This window comes from Anser brachyrhynchus (assembly GCF_964034855.1).
Source record: "Anser brachyrhynchus genome assembly, chromosome: 24".
Taxonomy (NCBI): Eukaryota; Metazoa; Chordata; class Aves; order Anseriformes; family Anatidae; genus Anser; species Anser brachyrhynchus.
Window position 1 is genome coordinate 895,764 of NC_137717.1, and position 18,025 is coordinate 913,788.

Below are 18,025 nucleotides of genomic sequence, written 5' to 3' on the forward strand. Positions count from 1 at the left end.
GCGTCCCCAAGGCCATGCCAGGTTGGCTCCCCCCCCAGCTCTCCCCCTGCCCGCTCACCTCTACGGTTTGCTTGGCGGGGTGGTTCTCCAGGGACAGCAGCTCGGCTGTGTCCTGCAGGGACCGCAAGATGTCCTGCTTCTCTTCCAGCTCCATCGTCAGCTCCTGTGTGAAGGACACGAGCAAAGGCCAAATCTTGGCTATCAAAAGCTGCCTGCACTCAGAGCACGTGGCCAGCTAATAAAACAAGCAGTAACAGAGCACTGCAGTAAACATCAGCAGATCTCAGCTGCCGATAGGAAACCAGCAAGGCTTGTCAGAGTAGCACAGCCGTTTCCCATCAGGATGCCTCCTGCACCAAACACACGGGGCAGACCTAACACAGATGCTGGAAACCTGCCCAGGGACCTCTCCAGTTCCAAACATTACCATTGTGGAAAGACAGCAATTTATTTATACTGCTTTAAAGAGGAATCAATTTTCCTCTTTAGCCCAGACTTTTTTTTTGCTACATAAGCCATGTCTTTAGTTTCAAGCGGTGCTAAAAGAAATCTTTTGATGCCTTTTCAACTGATGCTCAATTAAAACAGACACTTTTTTGTACCTTCGGCTCTAGGGAGAGATCTTTTATCAGCTGCACTCAGGAGCTACAAGCTCAGTGACTTGGGAAGGAGCGTGCTACCTCTGGGGACTTGTGCAAGTAGCTGAAGGTGCATGAGTAGCTCAAGAGCAGAGCAGAGCAATCCACAGAGCACCCATCCTGCCAGCCCAGCGCCGGGCCGCTCACTCACCGAGAAGTAGTTTCTCTTGGCTGCAATGTTTGGATTGTTGTCGCTCCAGTCATATGCCAGCTCCTCTTCCTCCTTCTCGTTCAGCCAAATCAGCTCAGCAGTGGCCCGAGACACAAACCCATGCAAGCTCTGCAGGTGTCTCAGTCGGAAGCTTGAGGTTTCCTGAGCAGAACAAAGCGACCCATGCATGAGCTCTGGGAGCAGGTGCTGAGCCTCGGGCAGAGACTCACAGCTCCTCTTTCCTGCTTGGAAGACGAGCGGTTTCCCCAGCCTCCCCAGCAGAGCAGCGATGCTCGACCTGCATGGCCAGGACAGACCTGCAGTGGGAGACGTCGCTCGAAGCGCACACGAAGCGCACTCACCATCAGTTTGCAGTACTGTGTCTCCAGCTTGCCGAGTGTCTCTGTGTAGCTGGCACGGAAATTCTGAGACATTTTACCCTGAAGGATGAAAGCGTTCCCGTTACCTGGTGCGGGACAGCGTCCTTTAAAACCCCACCTCCAAATCTTTCTCCCCGGCTTTGTATGAGCAAGAGGAGGAAGAGAGGATGGCTCAGGGCAGCAGCCTCTTACACCAGCCCAGCATCATTCAGAAGCTCTGTCCTTAAAAAATATCCACCCCAGCCACCTTCACCCACAAAAGTGACACCCTGATGCCCTCCCCTTTCCAAGCGCAGCGCGAGGCCCAGCACCACCCCATGCACAGCACCATACCTCATACATGCGGGCCTCCTTGACGCTGGAGCCCAAGTCCTCCACGCTGGCGTGGATGTGCCGCTGCGTCTCCAGCTGGGCTTCCACACTCGGCAGGTCGCTGCCCCACTCTGCCCGCTCCAGCCTCATCTGAAACAGGCCAAGAGGTCCAAGTCAAGCTCCTGCAGACCAGGAGTGCTATCTCAAACAGACACGAGGACAAAGGAACCTCCTAGGTCACTGAAGAGGCAACAAATATCCCACCAGTCCTCGTAGGTCCCAGGCCTACAGAAGACCAAAGGACTGACTGCATCACGACAGATTTGCATGCAGCTTTAAAGGATTTTCCAATATCTGCTGAAGAATGGGACCACAAGAGGCGAAACTCAAGACAAAAGCATCAGTGCTCTCCAGAAACTCTGAACCATCGAAACAATTACTAACTGCAGACAAAGGCAGGAAAAAAAGCAACACCAGGCCATCTTCAGTCTGGTCCAGAGAGGCAGAGGCGGCTCTCACCTGCATTTCCTCGACCCAGGCCAGCAGCTCGTACACGAAGCGGAGGCTGCCTTCGTCTTCGGAAGAGGAGATGGCCACGAGCTCTGTCCTGGTCATGGGCTTCCGGAACCAGGAGGCAGAGGAGGTGTGCAGCCCTTTGGTCAGGGGCTCGCCCTTCACGTGCGTGGTGCTCAGCGTGGAAGCGGGCGCCAGCTCCAGGGTGGAGAAGTGGCCTTTCCTGTACAGGTTGGTGCACTCGAGCCTCAGTGTCACCAGCTCGTCTTGCAGCCGCATGATCCTGGCGGAGCAAACAAGGCATGTGTGAGCAGACGGGGCTGGTGCTGCGCTGCCTCCTGGCACGTACGCGCCCTCCCTCCCCGCAGCGGTGCGGAGGAGCCTGCGCACGCTGCTCCAGGCGCGGGCTGTGTGAGCCACAGCTCCTCTCACCTGAACACCAGCTCCTCCAGCTGGTAGTAGTTCTCATCCCGGAGGATCTGCACATCCACCTGCAGCTGGCGGATGAGCCCCTCGCACTCCTGCAGGTACACGACCACGTCTGACTCGTACTGCACCGGCTGGCCGGACTCCAGGTGAGCGGCGTCCTGCACCGAGATGGGGGAGCCTGAGGGCTGGGTCCCCTCCAGCCCAGGCACACGAGCAGAGAGAACGGGGTGGAAACCCAGCACTGACTTCAAGACTGAAAGGAGCTTTTCACCCTCAAGCTTGACCCGAGTGGAGGAACATCCACTCCTAACTCACACAGCACCCAGGACGTCCCCTTTAGAACAGCTTCTGCAGATGAACTGAAAATTGTTTGTGATGGAGGCTCCCTGCAGTTAGTGACTGCTGTTAAATGGGCACTTCATCTCTTGCTTGGGTTCAACCAGTTGCACCCAACCCTTGCCCCTCGCTGCACCTCTTTCTCCCAGAACAAAACACTCACTCTTCTGAAATGTACTCCACGCCCAGGTAGCTACAGTCTGCAACCCAGTCTTTTCTGCCACTCTTTCAGAGAAAAAAAAAGCATATTTCTGTGGGTTTTTTTAAGCCATATGATACCACAAGCTTCCCCAGAACTGTAGTTCTCTTCCAAGCCAGCAGCTTTGCAGAGGTCCAGCCTTGCTAGCCGCACCGCCAGCAGCAGCCTGTCTGTCCCCAGGATCCTTGTGCTACAGACCACCGGGTATCCACCTGTGCACCTACAGTCCTGCTGCGAGGGGCTCAACATCACAGGCAAAGAAAGCTGCCCGAGGAACCCCCCACCCCACGCAGAAGAAAGGAACAGAGATGGGCATAAAAGAAGAGGCAGGAGAAAAACCACCGGGAGGAAAATAACACCCCCCACTCACAGCTTGCAGCGTGTTCTTTGCGAGAGTGAGTTTTTCTTCACAGCTCAGAGCACCATTCTGGATTTTGTTCGCGATTTGTAGCAGCAACTCCAGCCTGTGACGACAGAGGGAAGAGAATGAGAAAGGCTTTGGGACACTCCTCCAGGCAGGGGCGCGGGGGATGTCCCCGCAGGGCTCTGCCCACGGCAGGCGCAGCACCAACCTCTCCACCGCTGGCCGCAGAAGCTTCTCGCGCTCCAGCATCTCTATGATCAGCTTGCCCCACTCCTCCTCCACATCGTTGGGGTGGTACCCCTGGGGCAACTTGATGCGCCCAAATTCAATCCATACCTGGAGAAAACACCAGCAGAATGGCATTTCGTTCCTCCTTCTTGAGCTGGCCAGAGACAGACTCCAGCAAAGAAAGTGGGGCTATGAGGCAACAGCTCTGCCTCCGCTCCTGCAGAGTGCTACTTGCTAAATAATTTGCCCTGAGGGTTATTTCCACTTCTCTAATCCAAAATAAACCTGGAGTGAGCACACTTTAGTCTTGCTAAAAGCACAACACTCCCACCTACAAACCTCTGGGTAGCTATGACAAATCTTACCTCTAACAGTTTGTAGAGTTCCTCTATCCTTCCTTTTTCCTGCTCTCTCGCTGGGATTTCAGTTTCTTTGAAGTGTATGTATTGGTTATAAAGTGCCTGGGATGAGAAAGGTTGCATCAGAAACCACCCCGGGGAATGCCACCGCTTGGCTCTTGGTGCCAAGGACACAGGATTCTGCAGAGGGACCTTGCCCAGGACCTACCTTTAGCTCTACGGGGTTCTGGGGGAAGGATTTATCTGACATAAGTATCGTATGCTGCTTGATCCAGGAGATGAGGGACTCCACGCGGGTCTGGTACTCCAGCCACCTCGAATCGACCTCCTGCGAGGGAGAGCACCCTGCTCAAGCACTGCCAGCGGGCAGGACACCGTGGGGCAGAGCCCAGTCCCTCTGGACCAGCGCATCCCCGGCCGCAGCGAGAGAACCCAGGCGGTGTGACCACAGTTGCAGCGCGGACCAGCAGCCCACACCTCCCTCCTGGGAGGCCACCCGGGCACAGGGGGAAGGAGGAGGCCTCTTCTGGCGAGCTGCTCCCTGGAAGCCAGCTCAGCTTCCCCAGGCTGCCCACGGCTTCCCCAAGGGCTCAAAACCTGGGGGATAATCTGCACGATATAGAGAGCAGCACGGCCCTGAGGCCCACCAGCAGCTCGGGAGGGCAGACACGCTGATGGGGAAGCTCCTTCCTCCCCCTGAGCTTGTTCCCAGCCTGTTGTGGCTGAAGGGGAAACCTCCCAACCCGCAGGGACGCAGCATCCCAGCTGGCTGCAGGGCAGCCTCGCGGCCAGGAGCAGAGCAGCATCACTTACGATAGCGCTGATCCCTTCTCCTCCCTCGGGGACTTTGGGAAAGGCATCGTAGATTGAAGACACGTAAGTTATCACAGACTTCTCATCCGGAGACACGACGTCCACGTCTGGCAAAGGGGAAGCAGAAGTGCTATGAGAGGCCGGAGCAGGCAGAGGGCTCTGCTCTCCCCACCCCAGCCGCTCTCGCCAGCCGCTCACCTTCAGCATCCAGCAGCCGCGTCACCCCCAGCCGCTCTGCGATCTCAAAGGCTTGCTCCAGGTTTTCCCGGTTACTCTGGATCTGCACCCGCTCCATGTCCACCAGATCTGGCCTGCAAAACACACAGCAGGGTCCTGACGCCCAGGGCAGAGCACCCCGGACAGGCACGGCAGCCCCAAGGGGCTCACACCAGGTCCCTGTCCCAGCCAGTGGCTCCCCAAGGGGCGCTGGCCTGCAGCACCCCCAGCGCACCCCCACGGGAAGCAGAGCGGAGTGGCACGGGAAGGCAGCGCTACCTCCAGCTACCAGAAGATGCTTTCTCATGTAAAACACTGCCGCGCTCCCTACTCTGGTTTAAAAGCTTTTTTTGCCTCCCTCTCCAGCCACGTTGAAGATGGCTTTTCTTGCAACCTGATGTATTTGTCGCTTTTTCTGAGCTCCCTCGCAGAGGAGACGATTTCAAGGTAAAAGAGACCCTGGTAGGTCTCACCTACATCTCAAGTGTCCCAGACCACCACCATACGCAGCGGTGGGCAGGGATCCTCGGGAGGCCCCCACCTCCCACCGCTCCTCTCTGCCCACCTGTATCTGTGGATAAGCGCATTGAACATCTTCCCGTCGCTCCAGCACGAGGAGAAGTTGGTGCACTTCACGCCAATGTACCCTGCGGTCACCTTCTGCGTCCACAGGAGCAGCTTCTCCTTGGCCGACATGTCCCCCGACTCCCCGCTGATGTAGATGTCGGAGATCTGCAAGGAGGCAGAGCCGCGGGGTGAGGCGGGAGGAGGGAAGGCTCCACCAGGCGCCTCCAGCTCCTAGGGGCTGCAGCCAGACCTGGCAGCTGCCAGGAAAACCAGGACAAAACTCTTGGTCGCCGTGTGGGAGAGGGGCCTGGAGCTGGCGGACTCGGGGAGGGACTGCCAGAGCCACAGGGACGCGCCGGGGCGCTGCGTGGTTCGGGCAGAGCGGAGCCCCCGGCACCGGGGAGGCACAGCCGCCGGGTTTGGCAGGGGACGAGGTGCAGATTTGGTCCCTGGCACCGAACCCTGGCTGCCCACCGGTGCCACCAAGCTCACCGGTGCTGCTCCTCCACCCAGAGCCCACTGCCAAGGAGCAGGACCCAGCGCTCGGGGTGCTGGAGGAGAACCGGGCAGCACAGGTCTGCCGCCACCTCCTGCAGCCAGCGGAGCTGCTCGGGGCACGGCCACCAGCTCGAGCCCGGGGGCAAAGGGAAGAAGGGCGAACGCTGCCGTGTCCCCGCTCTGCCTCACCATGGCTGGAGTCAGAGGTGCCGGGGTACCGGGACCCACTTTTGGGGTACCATGACACTTTCCCAACAAAAGGGACCGACCATCACAGACTCCTTCCAGAAGCACAGCACTGGCTGCGAACCCCAGACTCGCACGTGACGAAACGCACGTGTCCCCGCATGCCGGAATATTTCTGATTGACACGGCTTCTTCCTTGCCCATCCCCCCAGCTGCCCAATTAGCAGAATTACCTCGCCTTAATTGCGGGGCAGACAAAGCGGGGGGGTGAGCCGCACATACTTTCAGGGTGCTGTGGAACCATAACCGGCTGCTCGCTCGCTGGGTTCCTTCTCCCAGCTCTGCCGGGAGCAGCAGGACCCAGCCCCATCCGCAGCCTCACCGGGTCCCTCCAAGCCCCTCCGAGCCCCTCTCCCTCCATCCCCAAAACATCCCTTTGCTCCATTTCCCCAAGACACGAGCTGGGGAAAACCTCGGCCGCGTCCCGCAGGAGCACAGCCCAACGCTCCTCCCGCCCGCCCGCTGTAATTGGTATGCTGCAGCTCACCTCCCTCCGAGCCTGCTCCGCTGTCACGCACAGAACCGCTCTTTGTCAGCGCCGCCAGCGCCGCCGTTAACTCTTCCAGACCCAGGCAGGGCTCCCCAGGGACAGCACCGCGGGGCTGGAGGTGGGCGACGTGCCGGGGCCCCCACGTGTGCCCGCGGCAGGGACCCACCGCTCCCTGCCGGCCCTCCGCGAACCCGACCATCCGCGTGCTCCGCATGGGCTCGCCTGCTCTGCTGTCCACCAGGGAGGCTCCTGGCTGCACCAGCTCAAGCAATTCCTTATTTCAGTCCCTCAGCAGCAAGGTTATCCGGCTGCCCTGCCTTCCCCCGAGGGTGTCCTTGCCGGAGACCCTCCTGGAGCTGCTTACGGAGGCGCAGGATGCGGCACCAGCTCCACCCTCCTTTCTTCCCATCACGGCTGTGTCAGGACAAAGATTTAGGGAGGCAGCAGCGAGGAGGGACAGGTAACACCTGGGACCTGCGGCCAGCTCATCCTCAACCTTTCCAGCCTCAGCCTCCTTCATCCCGCAACTGGTGGCTGGCAGCTGAGGTCCAAAGCGTGGCTGCGACACCGGTTTGAACACGACCAAGGTACCGGGGCTCACGGCCCCTTCCTGGCCCTCCCAAACGCTCACTTGTCCCCGGGGCAGGATGAACTTGGCCCAACCCAAGCACAGATTCACCCAGCCCTGTGACCCCCTAAAGAGCAACCTCCAACAGGAAGAACAGACCAAAAACAAGCACAGCACCAGCTCCTCCTCTTGGGTACCCTCCTCAGAACAGGCAAATAATCCATCTTCCTTTCCAAGCCAACTCTGCTACCTTTCACCTGTCTCTCTAAAAGCATCCTCGAAGCAGCTCCCACCCAGCACCCTGTCCCTGGGCACAGAAGGGGCTCATCCTGCCAGCAGCATGGTGCTGGACCCAGCAGGGTCCCACCTGGAGAACTCATCCCACTCCCAGCCACTCCTGCCGGCTTCTGCTGCACCTCTGTCAGCGCACAGAGCAAGTATGAACCCGGGGGACACGTCTCATGTTCCCCAGCCCCGGCACGGGGCTCCCCAGCCACGCTGACTGCAGGCAGGCTCTCCAGGAGCCTCTCGTCACCCGCTGCCACCCAAAGCCAGCGTAGGGTAAGGGCAGGTGACAGCCCTGCCTCACGTCCGAGCGAGCAGCCCTGAGAGCAGCGAGCTCCAGCGAGCAAATCGCCCACGGCAAAAGGAAAGGCACCAAGAGCCCAAGCACCCGCTGCCCCGCACCCACCGGCTCCGGCTGCCCATGGTGGGAGCAGAGGACGGCACGGGTTGGTCCCCAGGGTGCCCCCTGCTCCCCTTGCCCAGCATTTCCAGGCTCCGTGTAAACGAGACCCAGCGGAGATGCTCGGAGACGGAGAGGCTCTGCTGAGCGCTCCCTGCAGCAGCTTCACCCCACCCAACCCCAGCGTGAGGCTGCACCTCGTGGCGCACGGCTCAGGGCCCCCTGCAGAGATCACCGCCCCCAGGGACCGCAAGGACCTGGGGTCTGCTGAGCCGGACCCCCCCACACACCCCAAAAAAGGAGGCAATGGTAACCGCAGACACTGACCATTCCTCTGTCCGTCCTTGAGCTCCCCATCTGAACCCGGCCCTGGGCAGCGGGCACGTGTCTGCCTTCAGGAGGAGATGCCAGGGTCCCACCGGCTCCGGCGCTCTTGGCCGGGTCGCTGCCGTACCCCGAGGAGCAGCGCGCCGTGCCGCCGAAGGAGGACTCGCTGCGGGAGGCCGGCAGCCCACGCCCATCGCCCTGCCCGGCCCAGTCCAACAGCAGCCCCGGTGCCTTCCCCACGCTGGGGTTTTCCAGCTGATCCACCATGGGGGACGGCGTAGACAGCTCTGAAATGGTGCCTGGCTCCGCAGCGGAGGTGCATGTCCATGCGGCGCTTGAACTTTGCTCGCCGCTGTCTCCTCTCCCCCAGGTCCCCGGGGTGCCGCTGGCTCCCAGCTCCCGGCTCTCCGCTGGCTCCCCTCCGGACACAGAGCTTGCTGGGGACAGCAGCCCCTCCGCGCGGCTCCAGAGGCCGTCGGTGCCCTGTCGCAGAGGCAGGAGCACGGCCCTGCTGCTGCCCGTGCCGCTGCGCTGCAGCTGGACCAGGCGGCTCACCGCCTTCTCGCAGCCCTGCTCGGCGGGGTTCTCCAGCAGCCGGGCGATGACGGTCGTGCCCTCCTCCGGGGAATCCCCCGCCACCTCCGCGCCCAGCCGCCGCGGCTCCAGCACCAGGTGAGCTTTCCGCACTTCCCCCTGAAACCTCTCCTTCACCTGCACGATGCGCCCCGGGCCGGGCCCCCCGCCCGGCGGCAGAGCCCCTCCGTGCCGGCTCCCAGCGGGGTCCTCTCCGCCCTCCTGTCGCGGGGCTGCCTCCAACTTCAGAGCCTCGTCGTCCTCGGCCACCTCCACGGCCGGCTGCTCCTCCTCCGGGGCCACCGCTGGCACCGCTCTCTTCTTCCCCCTCCGCCTCCGTTTGAAGCGGACCCGTTTTTTGGGGGGCAGGGGAGCCTTTCCGGCAGCCTTTTCTTTCGGCTCTTTAACGCAGCCCAGAGAATTCCCCATCTCCTCGGTGCAGAAAGCGCCGGCAATAACGCAGCGAGGCCGGCTGCCGGCTGCTCCCGAATAAATCCCGGTCTCGGCTTCATCGGCTCAGCCGCACGTTTTACACCGCGCAGCGCGGCGCACTGCCCCTCGCATCCGCGCCCGCCCGCCAGCCCCGCCGCCGCTCCAGACAGCCATCTTACAGCCTGGGAGCTGCAACAAGACAAATTCAAAGCATCTCACTGCAGTTCAGAAATCACTTGACCTAAAAGCAGACGGGGACCGGATTGGCTGCAGCTCTCTCTCTCCAAATATGAGGTAATTGGAGCACTGCCCTCGCCAACACAAACAGAGAGCAGGAACCAGACGGAAAAACGGGGAAAGGGGAGGGAGAGGCTGGGAGGGGTGGGGAGAGAAGGGAAAAAAAAAAGAAGAAAAAAACCAACAAGAAAACGGGAAGGTTGGCAAAGGTAGCATAAAGGAAGGGGTGGGAGAGAAATAGGAAAAAAGCAGGGAGGAGCCAGAGCAGCTCTGCATGCACGCGGATGGGGACGGGGATGCGGAGCCCAGCGGCACCGAACCCCGCCAGCTCCCGTGGGGCGTTTCCGAGGGCATGCTCGCACCAGCTGCCATCGCTCCCTAATTCCTAAATCCCAAGAGCCCCAAGAGACCGCCTCATGTGCCCACCCCCCCCGGCCAGGCTCCCCTCCCTCCAGGCACCGAGGGGCAGCGCGGGAGGACACGTGTCAGGGTGCCCTGGGGACCCGGCTGCGCTTCGGGGAGCGGCGGGCTCTGGTACCAACAGGCTACGAGAGCAGCCCACGCCCCAACGGGGCACTGGAGCCCCCCCAGGGCAGGGCTCCGGTGCAAGGAGCAAGCAGCACCCTAGGAGCAGAGAAACACGTGCCAGCAGCAGGGATGAGACAGCAAACAGGCAGGAGATAAAGATGTGGGGACCAAACCTGACGTCAGCCACCTCCGGGGTCACCCTCAACAAGGAGGGACCCACAGACACCGAGAGCCCCGTGACACGGGGGCAGCTCCGCGCTGGCACCGTCCCACCCCAACCCGCCCCCCAGGGCTCTGCTCGCTCTGCCGGCTGCGGCACTGGGATATGGGAGATTAAGAGGTTCACAATGGAGCTGCAGCCCTAGAAAAAATCCGGCTAGCGCAGGCGGGGGGACGTGCCCGGATGCGCAGGCTCGCTGCCGCCAGCTCCCCCATCGCCCTGGTGGCAGTGTGCCCTCCCGGTGGGGCAAGGAGGGGACCCGGGGGCTGACCCACACGGGGACCCGGGCAGCTCCTGCTTTGGCCCCGCTCTCCCACACACCGGCAGGGCATCACAGACCAGGGCACGGCTGCCCAGAAGGTGGTGGGGAAGGGAGGGCTCCACACCCCCAGCAGACGTGACCCGGACTCATCGGCACCACGACCCTGCTCCTTCTGGGGGCCACAATGCGGGCAGCTGTCCCCAGCTCCTCCCTGCTAGCAGGGACACTGCCGTCCACCAGAAATGCTCCATCATCAGAAAAGGCACCCGATGACAGCCACGTCCTGTGAGCGCACCAGCCCTGACCCTCCGCAACAGCCAAACGTGCCCTCGCTCCAAAAAGCCAAAAGCCGCTGCGTTTTTGGAAGTAACGACCAGTGCTGGCGGCCCAGCCAAGGCAGCAGCTCCCCGGCAGACTGCACACTCATCCTCTGAAAATGAAAAGCTTCCTTAAGAGGTCTCAAAGCCAGCACTAGTCTCGCCTGGGAGATGCCAGTGAGGACACGTCAGGCAGCCGGGATGCAGCGGCTCCTGAGGCCCGCTTGTGCGGTCCCGGTCCCGTGCCTCGCCGCCTCCCGGCACACCACGAGTGAGCCCCACGGGGGGAGCAGGGCGCCAGCAGCCCCTGCTCCGCAGGTAGGAGCCCACAGGGGGCAACTGGGCACCAGCGTGCGGCCGTCACCCTCCTCCCACAGCCCCAGCCCCACTTCTCTGCCACCACCGCACGCAGCGAGTCCCGGGATGTGCCTGCAACACGTGGGTAATTAGCCAGCTCCACCTGGAGAATCTGAGGCTATTGAAGACACAAAAGGTGGTTTTGCAAGAACATCCATAACACCCAGTTGCTGGAGATGGGCCCTGGCAGGGTCAGGCAGTTTCTCCCATCCCTACACTGAACTGCTGTCACACAGCTGACATTCTCCATCCCGATGGAGGACCCCGTGGCCCATGGCCACCCCAAGGCTGCCAGCGCCTGTGGGGTGAGAGCCCCTGCATGGCCACGAGCTCGTCCTGTCCCCACCAGCCCCCTCCGAGCTCGCTCTTCTCCGGAGGCTTCAGCTGAGCAAACTGCTCCTGCCAACCCCCTCGGTGCCAAGCAGGAGGCCGCAGCACACAGCCCATCATTAATGATTTAATTATGGAAATGATGAGAAAAGGGAGCTGCTGTTCTCCAGCACTGGTCTCTGCGACGCTGCCATGTACACAAGTCCCCCACCCTGATCGGTGTGCAGGCGTCGCCACGAAACACGCGTGTCCGGACAGACATCACGTGTCCGGACAGACAGACACCAGGGCCCCGGGGACACAGCACGCCCCCCCATCGGCCCCACGTCCTCCAGCAGAAAGCACTCACGGCCTACCTGGAAGTGGAGGATAATCGTCCATATGAGCCCCAGGGTGAGCTTGGGGTTGCCATCTGTAATGTCGTCATTGCGGATGTTCACCAATTTCACCTGAAAGAGAAGCAAAATGGTCAAACCCCCGTCAGCCACCCCGGTGGGACCGTCCCCGACCAGGCTGCCCCCAGACCCCCAGGCCCCACCACCCCGGGCGCTCAGAGGGGCACAGCCCCCCCGGCCCCGCTCCATCCCCAGGCTGGCCGAAGAGGCAGAGGAGCAAGAAAACGAGGCCGCTCGGTGCCTCTGCTCCACCAGCAGCAGAAGGAAGGATTTTTCACGGCCCTCACCCGCTCTGGTCGGGCAGCCAGAAGTGCTTTACCAGCACTTAACGCTTTATTTCGGTTCACGTGGAGAAGTGCCTCGTCCCCAGAGCCCTGAGCACTAGTGCATAATTTAATAGCTAGACCACAAAGCATGGTTAAAAGAGGACAGCCAGGCTTTATTAACTCCCTCTTGGGTTCAAAACCAAGCTGCTAATCAACCCGCCCTAACAAAGGCAGATAACCCGGCTCTGCCCTCACCGGGATCCACCGAAGATCCACGTCCTGGCAGGCTCCAGACCGCACGGCCCTGGAGCTGCTCCTTCCCGGCTGCTTTGCTCCCGGGGTGTTTTAAATTGGGCAGTCCCCAGGCAGCACAGAGATCGCTGCGGCACTGGGTGCATGAGCCCCGGCACTCCCAGGGACCAGCCGCAGTGCTGTCCCTGTCCTGCTGCTGCCCGCCTCAGGCTCCTCGTCCGTCCCCAGGGCACGGTGCCCCCGTTGCCCACCCCGGCCACGACCGCTGGCAGCGCTGGCCAGGGTGAGGCATCCCGGCAAGCCCTCGGCTGCCAGGCCATAGGGCTTCAAAGAAGAAGTGTTTAATCCAAGTGGAGAAACAAGCTCCTCGGAGCCGCCGGCAAAATGTCTCTATCAAGGGGCTGGGGAGGAGGGTGGGGGCTGGAAGCGCCTCACCCTCCCTGGAGCAGGGCTTGTGCGCAAATTTATTCGGTGCCCTCGGGCCAGCAGAGAGAAAAACCTCTGCTTCAGCACGAATTGCTACCATTTATCATCGCCTCCACGTAGCTGGGGAACATCGTGCGAGGAACCTGACGGAACAGGCAGAACAAGAGAGCCGGCCCCGGGGGCTGCGGGGGCTTCGCATGCAGAAGGAACAAGTCTGGGGATGCGCCCGCTGCGAGACCTGCCCGGGAGGCTCTGCGGTGTCCCGCGGGCGCTCCGGGACCAACACCTCCCGGAGCCTGGCAGAGGGAGCTGCCCCGGGGCAGGACACCACGTCTGTGTGGCCGTGCAGGGGCAGCACCACACGGCGGCACCGGGGTCTGAGCAGGAGGCAGCTGCCCACGGACGTGCCCCTGACACCGGTGGGAGATGCCCCAGCTGCACGTCCCCGCTGCAGGGACCTGCTGGGGAGCTGCAGGTGAGGCTCAGGGGGTGCAGAGGTGATGCTGGGGCATCTGCAAAACCCTGTCCAGAAGGGCAGCCCCATTTCTCAGTTTGAAACTCGTTATTTTGCACTGCATGCACAGTTCGCCAACACCTGCAAGGGGAAGTCCCTCTACAGAGCTGTCATCAGCCAGCACCTCTGGGACGTGCACACCCAGCACTGGCAGATGCTGCTTCCACAGCCTTCCTGAGCCAGAGCCAGGAGAGGGAGTCCCCGACCATCCCGCTCTGCTCCTGCGACAGCTTAAATCACCAGGTAACCATCGTGCTCCCGCGCAGCCCTTACCTGCCGTTGCTTCAGGAAATCCAGGGCGATCTGCACGTTCTGCAGCCTGTGGAAACGCATCCGGCCCTTCTCTCGTGGCTGCAAAACAGAAGCAGCGGCTGCAGAGCGGGCTGGCCGGGCGGCGGGGCTGGGACGCAGCACCCCGCGGGCACGGCCCCACACTGCACACCCCACATGCGCTGCGGACCCGACCCCGTGAGCCCGCGGCCACCCCGCGCTCAGCGTGCTCCTGTGACCCCGTGCACTCAAACACACTGCTCCCTTTCCTTGTTCTGCAGGAGAAAAAAAGTCATCACTACACAAGATCCTGCTGCAGGAGGGAAAAAGCCCATGGTGGGGCATGGAGCTGGAAAGGCCCTGAGCCCTCGCTGTCCTTGGGGCGAACAATGAGTCCCCCTAAGACCCCAAGTCCCTGCGCCAAAGCTCTGGGCTGCTGCCAGCACGAGGCACGACCAGCTCAGCCTCAGAGGCTTCATGGCAGGGACCGGCTGCGGGTCCCCACCTGAGGGCAGAGACCCCAGCCCAGCAGGGGCTGCTGCTCCAGATGCTGCCTTTGAACTGCTGGGAAGAAATGCAGTGCCCTCAGCTGCCGAGTTCTGGCCCAGGAGGGAGCGGAGCAGGGCTGGGTGCGCGGCTCGGACCTCCCTGTGCGAGCCCAGGCAGCTAGGGTGGGCGCTGGGGCTGCCCCGAAGCAGCAGAAGGGGGGATCGATGCCCTAACCCTGAGCTGGGCCTCACCAAGAGGTGTCCCCAGGGTGCTCCGAGCAGCGAGGACACCACAAGTGTCCTTTCGTCCCCAGTGGCAGGGGAAGAACTGTCTCTGCGAGAGGAACACCTCGGGGGCTGCGGAGGACCGGGGGCTGCGGAGGACCGGGGGCTCGGCAGGAAGGTGCTGCACCCCCAGCTCCTGCCCAGCTCCCGAGGAGCAGCAGGGGACGCTGCACCAGGAAACCACCACCCAGAGCACGGGGGCAGAAAATCCATCTTCTCTTCCGCCTCGGTGAGGTGATGGGGCCTGCCCATCCACTGCAGGCACGGTCGAGCCCCTTTAGGGCAAACCCTTGGCTTTGTTCTCATCTCCACTCGCATGCACGGGGCCGCTGGTTGTGACCCGGACCCCACCATCGCCCCAGCCCGCTCCTCACAGCCGAGGCGCGACGGTGCCGGTGCCCGGCGTGTCTCCATGCAGTGCAGGGGTTAGCAGACATCACAGCACGCTGCGGGTCGAGCAGGCAGGGCCCCGGCTGGGGCCTGCGGTGCCCACGGGCGCGTGCAGGACCCGTCCCCCCGGCTGTCAGTAGGACTCATGCTCTCACACTGAGCGGGTGGTGTGCCCTGACTGCGAGCCGGCACCGCCATGCACGCGCAGATAATCCAGGCAACGCTAGCACAGCTCCGTGAGGCCCGTCGGGTCCGCAGGCCTGGCACAGCTCGGCTTGCTCGAGCTCACAGACAGGCGACCGCCCTGACCGAGCACTGGCAAAGAGCAGCGGGGATTGATCAAAAACCCCGCTAGTGCCCAGGTGAGGGGAAGGTCGGAGCCCCGCTGGGTTGCACTGGACCATCTGCCGGCACGCCGGTGTCAGCCGGGGGTTTGCTGCGTCCTGGGTGGACCCGACCTACTTCTTCATCATCATCTTCCTCCTCCTCCCGCTCTTCGCTGCTTGCACGGCACCAGGCCGGCGCTTTCACCAGGCGAAGGCTCCTCTGAGCTGGCGGCTCTATTTGCTAACGAGCACGGCACGGACGGCACGATGGGAGGGTGACACACAGGGAGACAGAACGGAAACCAAAATGCAAGACCCAGGTAAAGGAAAACCAAAGAGAAACACGTGCCCTGGCGAGGCTCCTCGCTGGCTCTCCTGGACACCACGGGCTCTGCCGCAGCCTCGCGTGCTGCCCAGGGGGCTCAGGCAGGGAAACTTCCCCGTGGCTTTGAAGCCAAAATGACGAGAAAGAGGCTGTCTGGATCCCAGGCAGCTCCATCCAATTCTTCAGCCCCCACAGCATCTAATTTGGCATCTCAGGAGGGTAACGGAGTGAGTTAACAGATCTCTGCCCAGATCCTATTTTAGGGGAAGACTAAAACAGTTCCTGCTGTGCTACGCTGTTGCACCAATAACTCGCAGTAAATGTGACAGTCTGCGAAGGAGGAGAAGGAAGGGGGATTCTACGATGCTCAAGATGCAAGAAAAGAGGTCTGCACATCAGACAGCTCCTGGGAGCTGCAAACCCAGATTGTGGGGCAGGGGAGGGCAATGTGGCTTCTACCAACTCTGGGCAAAAGTGCTGGACACGCTGTCACAGAAACAGTTTTAGTCAAATCCATTATTATCCAGTATTTTAAAGACGTAGTGAAATCTGGAAAGGGAAGGCATGTATAAGCCCTCCCCAAAAGAGGGCTCTGCCCAAGGCACCACAACCCAGCGGCTTTAAATAATCACACGCTTTGGTGGTATCCAGGAAACCAGCACGAGGAACATGGGTTCGAGTGAAAATAAATGAAATAAATAACAAAATGACACACATTTCAAAACAAAACTATGGCAGAAGAAATGACTGCTGACTGCTGCGGCTGCGCTGGAGCAGGAGGGCGGACGGAGGGAGCGGAGCGGGGCTGGGCAGCAGCTCCGGCGCCCCACGGCGCAGACTTACCAGCTTCACGCCCGACAGCACCTCCAGCAGCGAGATCAGGTTGTGGCCGTCCCGCAGGTCTTCGTACAGGTCGTTGATGTGCTTGCGCACCTGCGAGAGGCAGGGAGGGAAGGAACACGCTCAGGGCTCCACTCGCCGGCTGCTGGACTTGCGGCAGTGGAGGAGGAGGGCAGCGGAGTTTGCAAGCAGACATCTCTCAACAGAACACGTGTGTTTAAATCGGTTATTCCAAAATTATCGCTAAGGAAACCAGCCTCCGCTTTCCAAAATGACCTGGCAGGAGCTGCTGCCAATTTCAGATGCACGAACAGATCCCCGTTAAACCATCCTCACTCCAGGCAGTCCCGTAGTAGCGCACGAGTCCCGGGGCGTCTCCCAGGGCACGCGGCTCCAGTGAAGGACTGCAGATGTTTCTGGGGGGAGCACGGCTGCGGAGCGCGAGCAGCTTCTGGCACAGGCCAGGCTGGAAACACCAAGCCTCTGGACCTGCTCGTCCCCCAGCAAACCCAGACCTCGCCCTGGTGCTTTGCGCAGCTGAGAAGTCCCAGATGTTTCCGCACCGCAGCCTAAAGCAGGTGGCCCCAATTTCCCCCCGCCCTTCATTTGTGAGATTTAGAAAGTAGCTGAAAGGCTGACACACGTTCACAAAGCTGGCTGAAAAGCAAGCCTGTGACACCTCTAATGCCCAAACTACTTTTTTTTAATTATTTCTTTTTGCAAATAGAGACTAAATTTGGCAGTTAGCCAAGCAAAGCGCCTCGCAGCACAACGTTAAACCCGCTCAGCAGCGAGCATCTCCCTCCCGCCCCAGCTGCCAGAGGGAGGCCGGGACACGGGCGCAGCAGAGCCGAGCAGAACAGGACCGGGAGCAGCAGGACGAGCAGCGCACGAGCCTCGAGTTACAGCGAGGGCTGCGAGCGCAGGAGGCGAACGTACCAAAAGGGCTGCGCTGCGATGTTACAGTGCCCTCCAAAGGCACCTACACACATCCATCGCAACCCGCTCTGCTCCGAGTACAGACACGTTTTGAACGCCCAACACCAGCGCAAAAATTCCCAGACTAAAAACCAGGCATTTACCTGCCTGTCCTGAGCCAGGATGGATAGAGAGACAGACAGACGTTTAACCCGTGTGACAATAAAACACGCGACTCTTACCTTCATCAAGTGTTTATTGACCCATTTAGTGAAGGTTTTCTTTTGGACTCTGTCCCGTTCATCTGTTGAAAGAACACAAAGGCAGCTCTCGGTCAGTATTTTTCGTGCACAAACTCAAATGACTTTCAAATGAGGGGAAGAGACAGAGCAACCGCTGCCGGTGCCAGGACTGCCGGACGGATCCTGCCCCCGTGCCGGGAACAGAGGCTGCTTATTCGTGGGGTACGTGGATGGGGCTGCTCGCCTGGCACCGCAGCCTGGCTCCAGCAGAGGAACAGAAAACGGCCCGGGGCTGCGCCTGTGCCTGGTCACCCCACAATTAATGCTTTAGATTCGGGGGAAAACAGTTTGTTTAAATAAAAGCAGCACAGAGCATTACAGAGGGGACCCCTGTGCCTCCCTTTCTTCCCTGAAGGGGCAGCGCCAGGAGGAAGAGGAGGCTCACCGACCCCCTGCGCATTGCGGTAGGTGTCCCCCTCCTCTACGTGCCCCTGGAAGGCTTTGACACATTAC

At 61.0% G+C, this 18,025-nt stretch overlaps 1 protein-coding gene across 18 annotated transcripts in view; it reads right to left on the reverse strand.

The window, feature by feature from the left end:
* Positions 1 to 18,025, reverse strand: part of MACF1 (microtubule actin crosslinking factor 1) — a 142,802-nt gene that overhangs the window by 90,627 nt on the left and 34,150 nt on the right. For 5 of the 18 annotated variants that reach the window (XM_080567059.1, XM_080567046.1, XM_080567047.1 and 2 more), the window contains exons 2-19: positions 17,513 to 17,574; positions 16,356 to 16,445; positions 15,324 to 15,428; positions 13,702 to 13,779; positions 11,932 to 12,024; positions 5,504 to 5,670; positions 4,921 to 5,033; positions 4,723 to 4,829; positions 4,118 to 4,237; positions 3,916 to 4,011; positions 3,531 to 3,658; positions 3,329 to 3,422; positions 2,427 to 2,581; positions 2,001 to 2,277; positions 1,503 to 1,631; positions 1,152 to 1,229; positions 790 to 951; positions 59 to 163 (exon numbers count right to left, since the gene is read on the reverse strand). In XM_080567059.1, the coding sequence (XP_080423185.1) occupies positions 59 to 163; positions 790 to 951; positions 1,152 to 1,229; positions 1,503 to 1,631; positions 2,001 to 2,277; positions 2,427 to 2,581; positions 3,329 to 3,422; positions 3,531 to 3,658; positions 3,916 to 4,011; positions 4,118 to 4,237; positions 4,723 to 4,829; positions 4,921 to 5,033; positions 5,504 to 5,670; positions 11,932 to 12,024; positions 13,702 to 13,779; positions 15,324 to 15,428; positions 16,356 to 16,445; positions 17,513 to 17,574 (2,159 nt within the window). Of the gene's footprint in view, positions 1 to 58; positions 164 to 789; positions 952 to 1,151; positions 1,230 to 1,502; positions 1,632 to 2,000; positions 2,278 to 2,426; positions 2,582 to 3,328; positions 3,423 to 3,530; positions 3,659 to 3,915; positions 4,012 to 4,117; positions 4,238 to 4,722; positions 4,830 to 4,920; positions 5,034 to 5,503; positions 5,671 to 8,319; positions 9,437 to 11,931; positions 12,025 to 13,701; positions 13,780 to 15,323; positions 15,429 to 16,355; positions 16,446 to 17,512; positions 17,575 to 18,025 lie in introns of those variants that run through there. The other 13 variants (XM_080567052.1, XM_080567044.1, XM_080567060.1 and 10 more) reach the window with 4 other exon arrangements.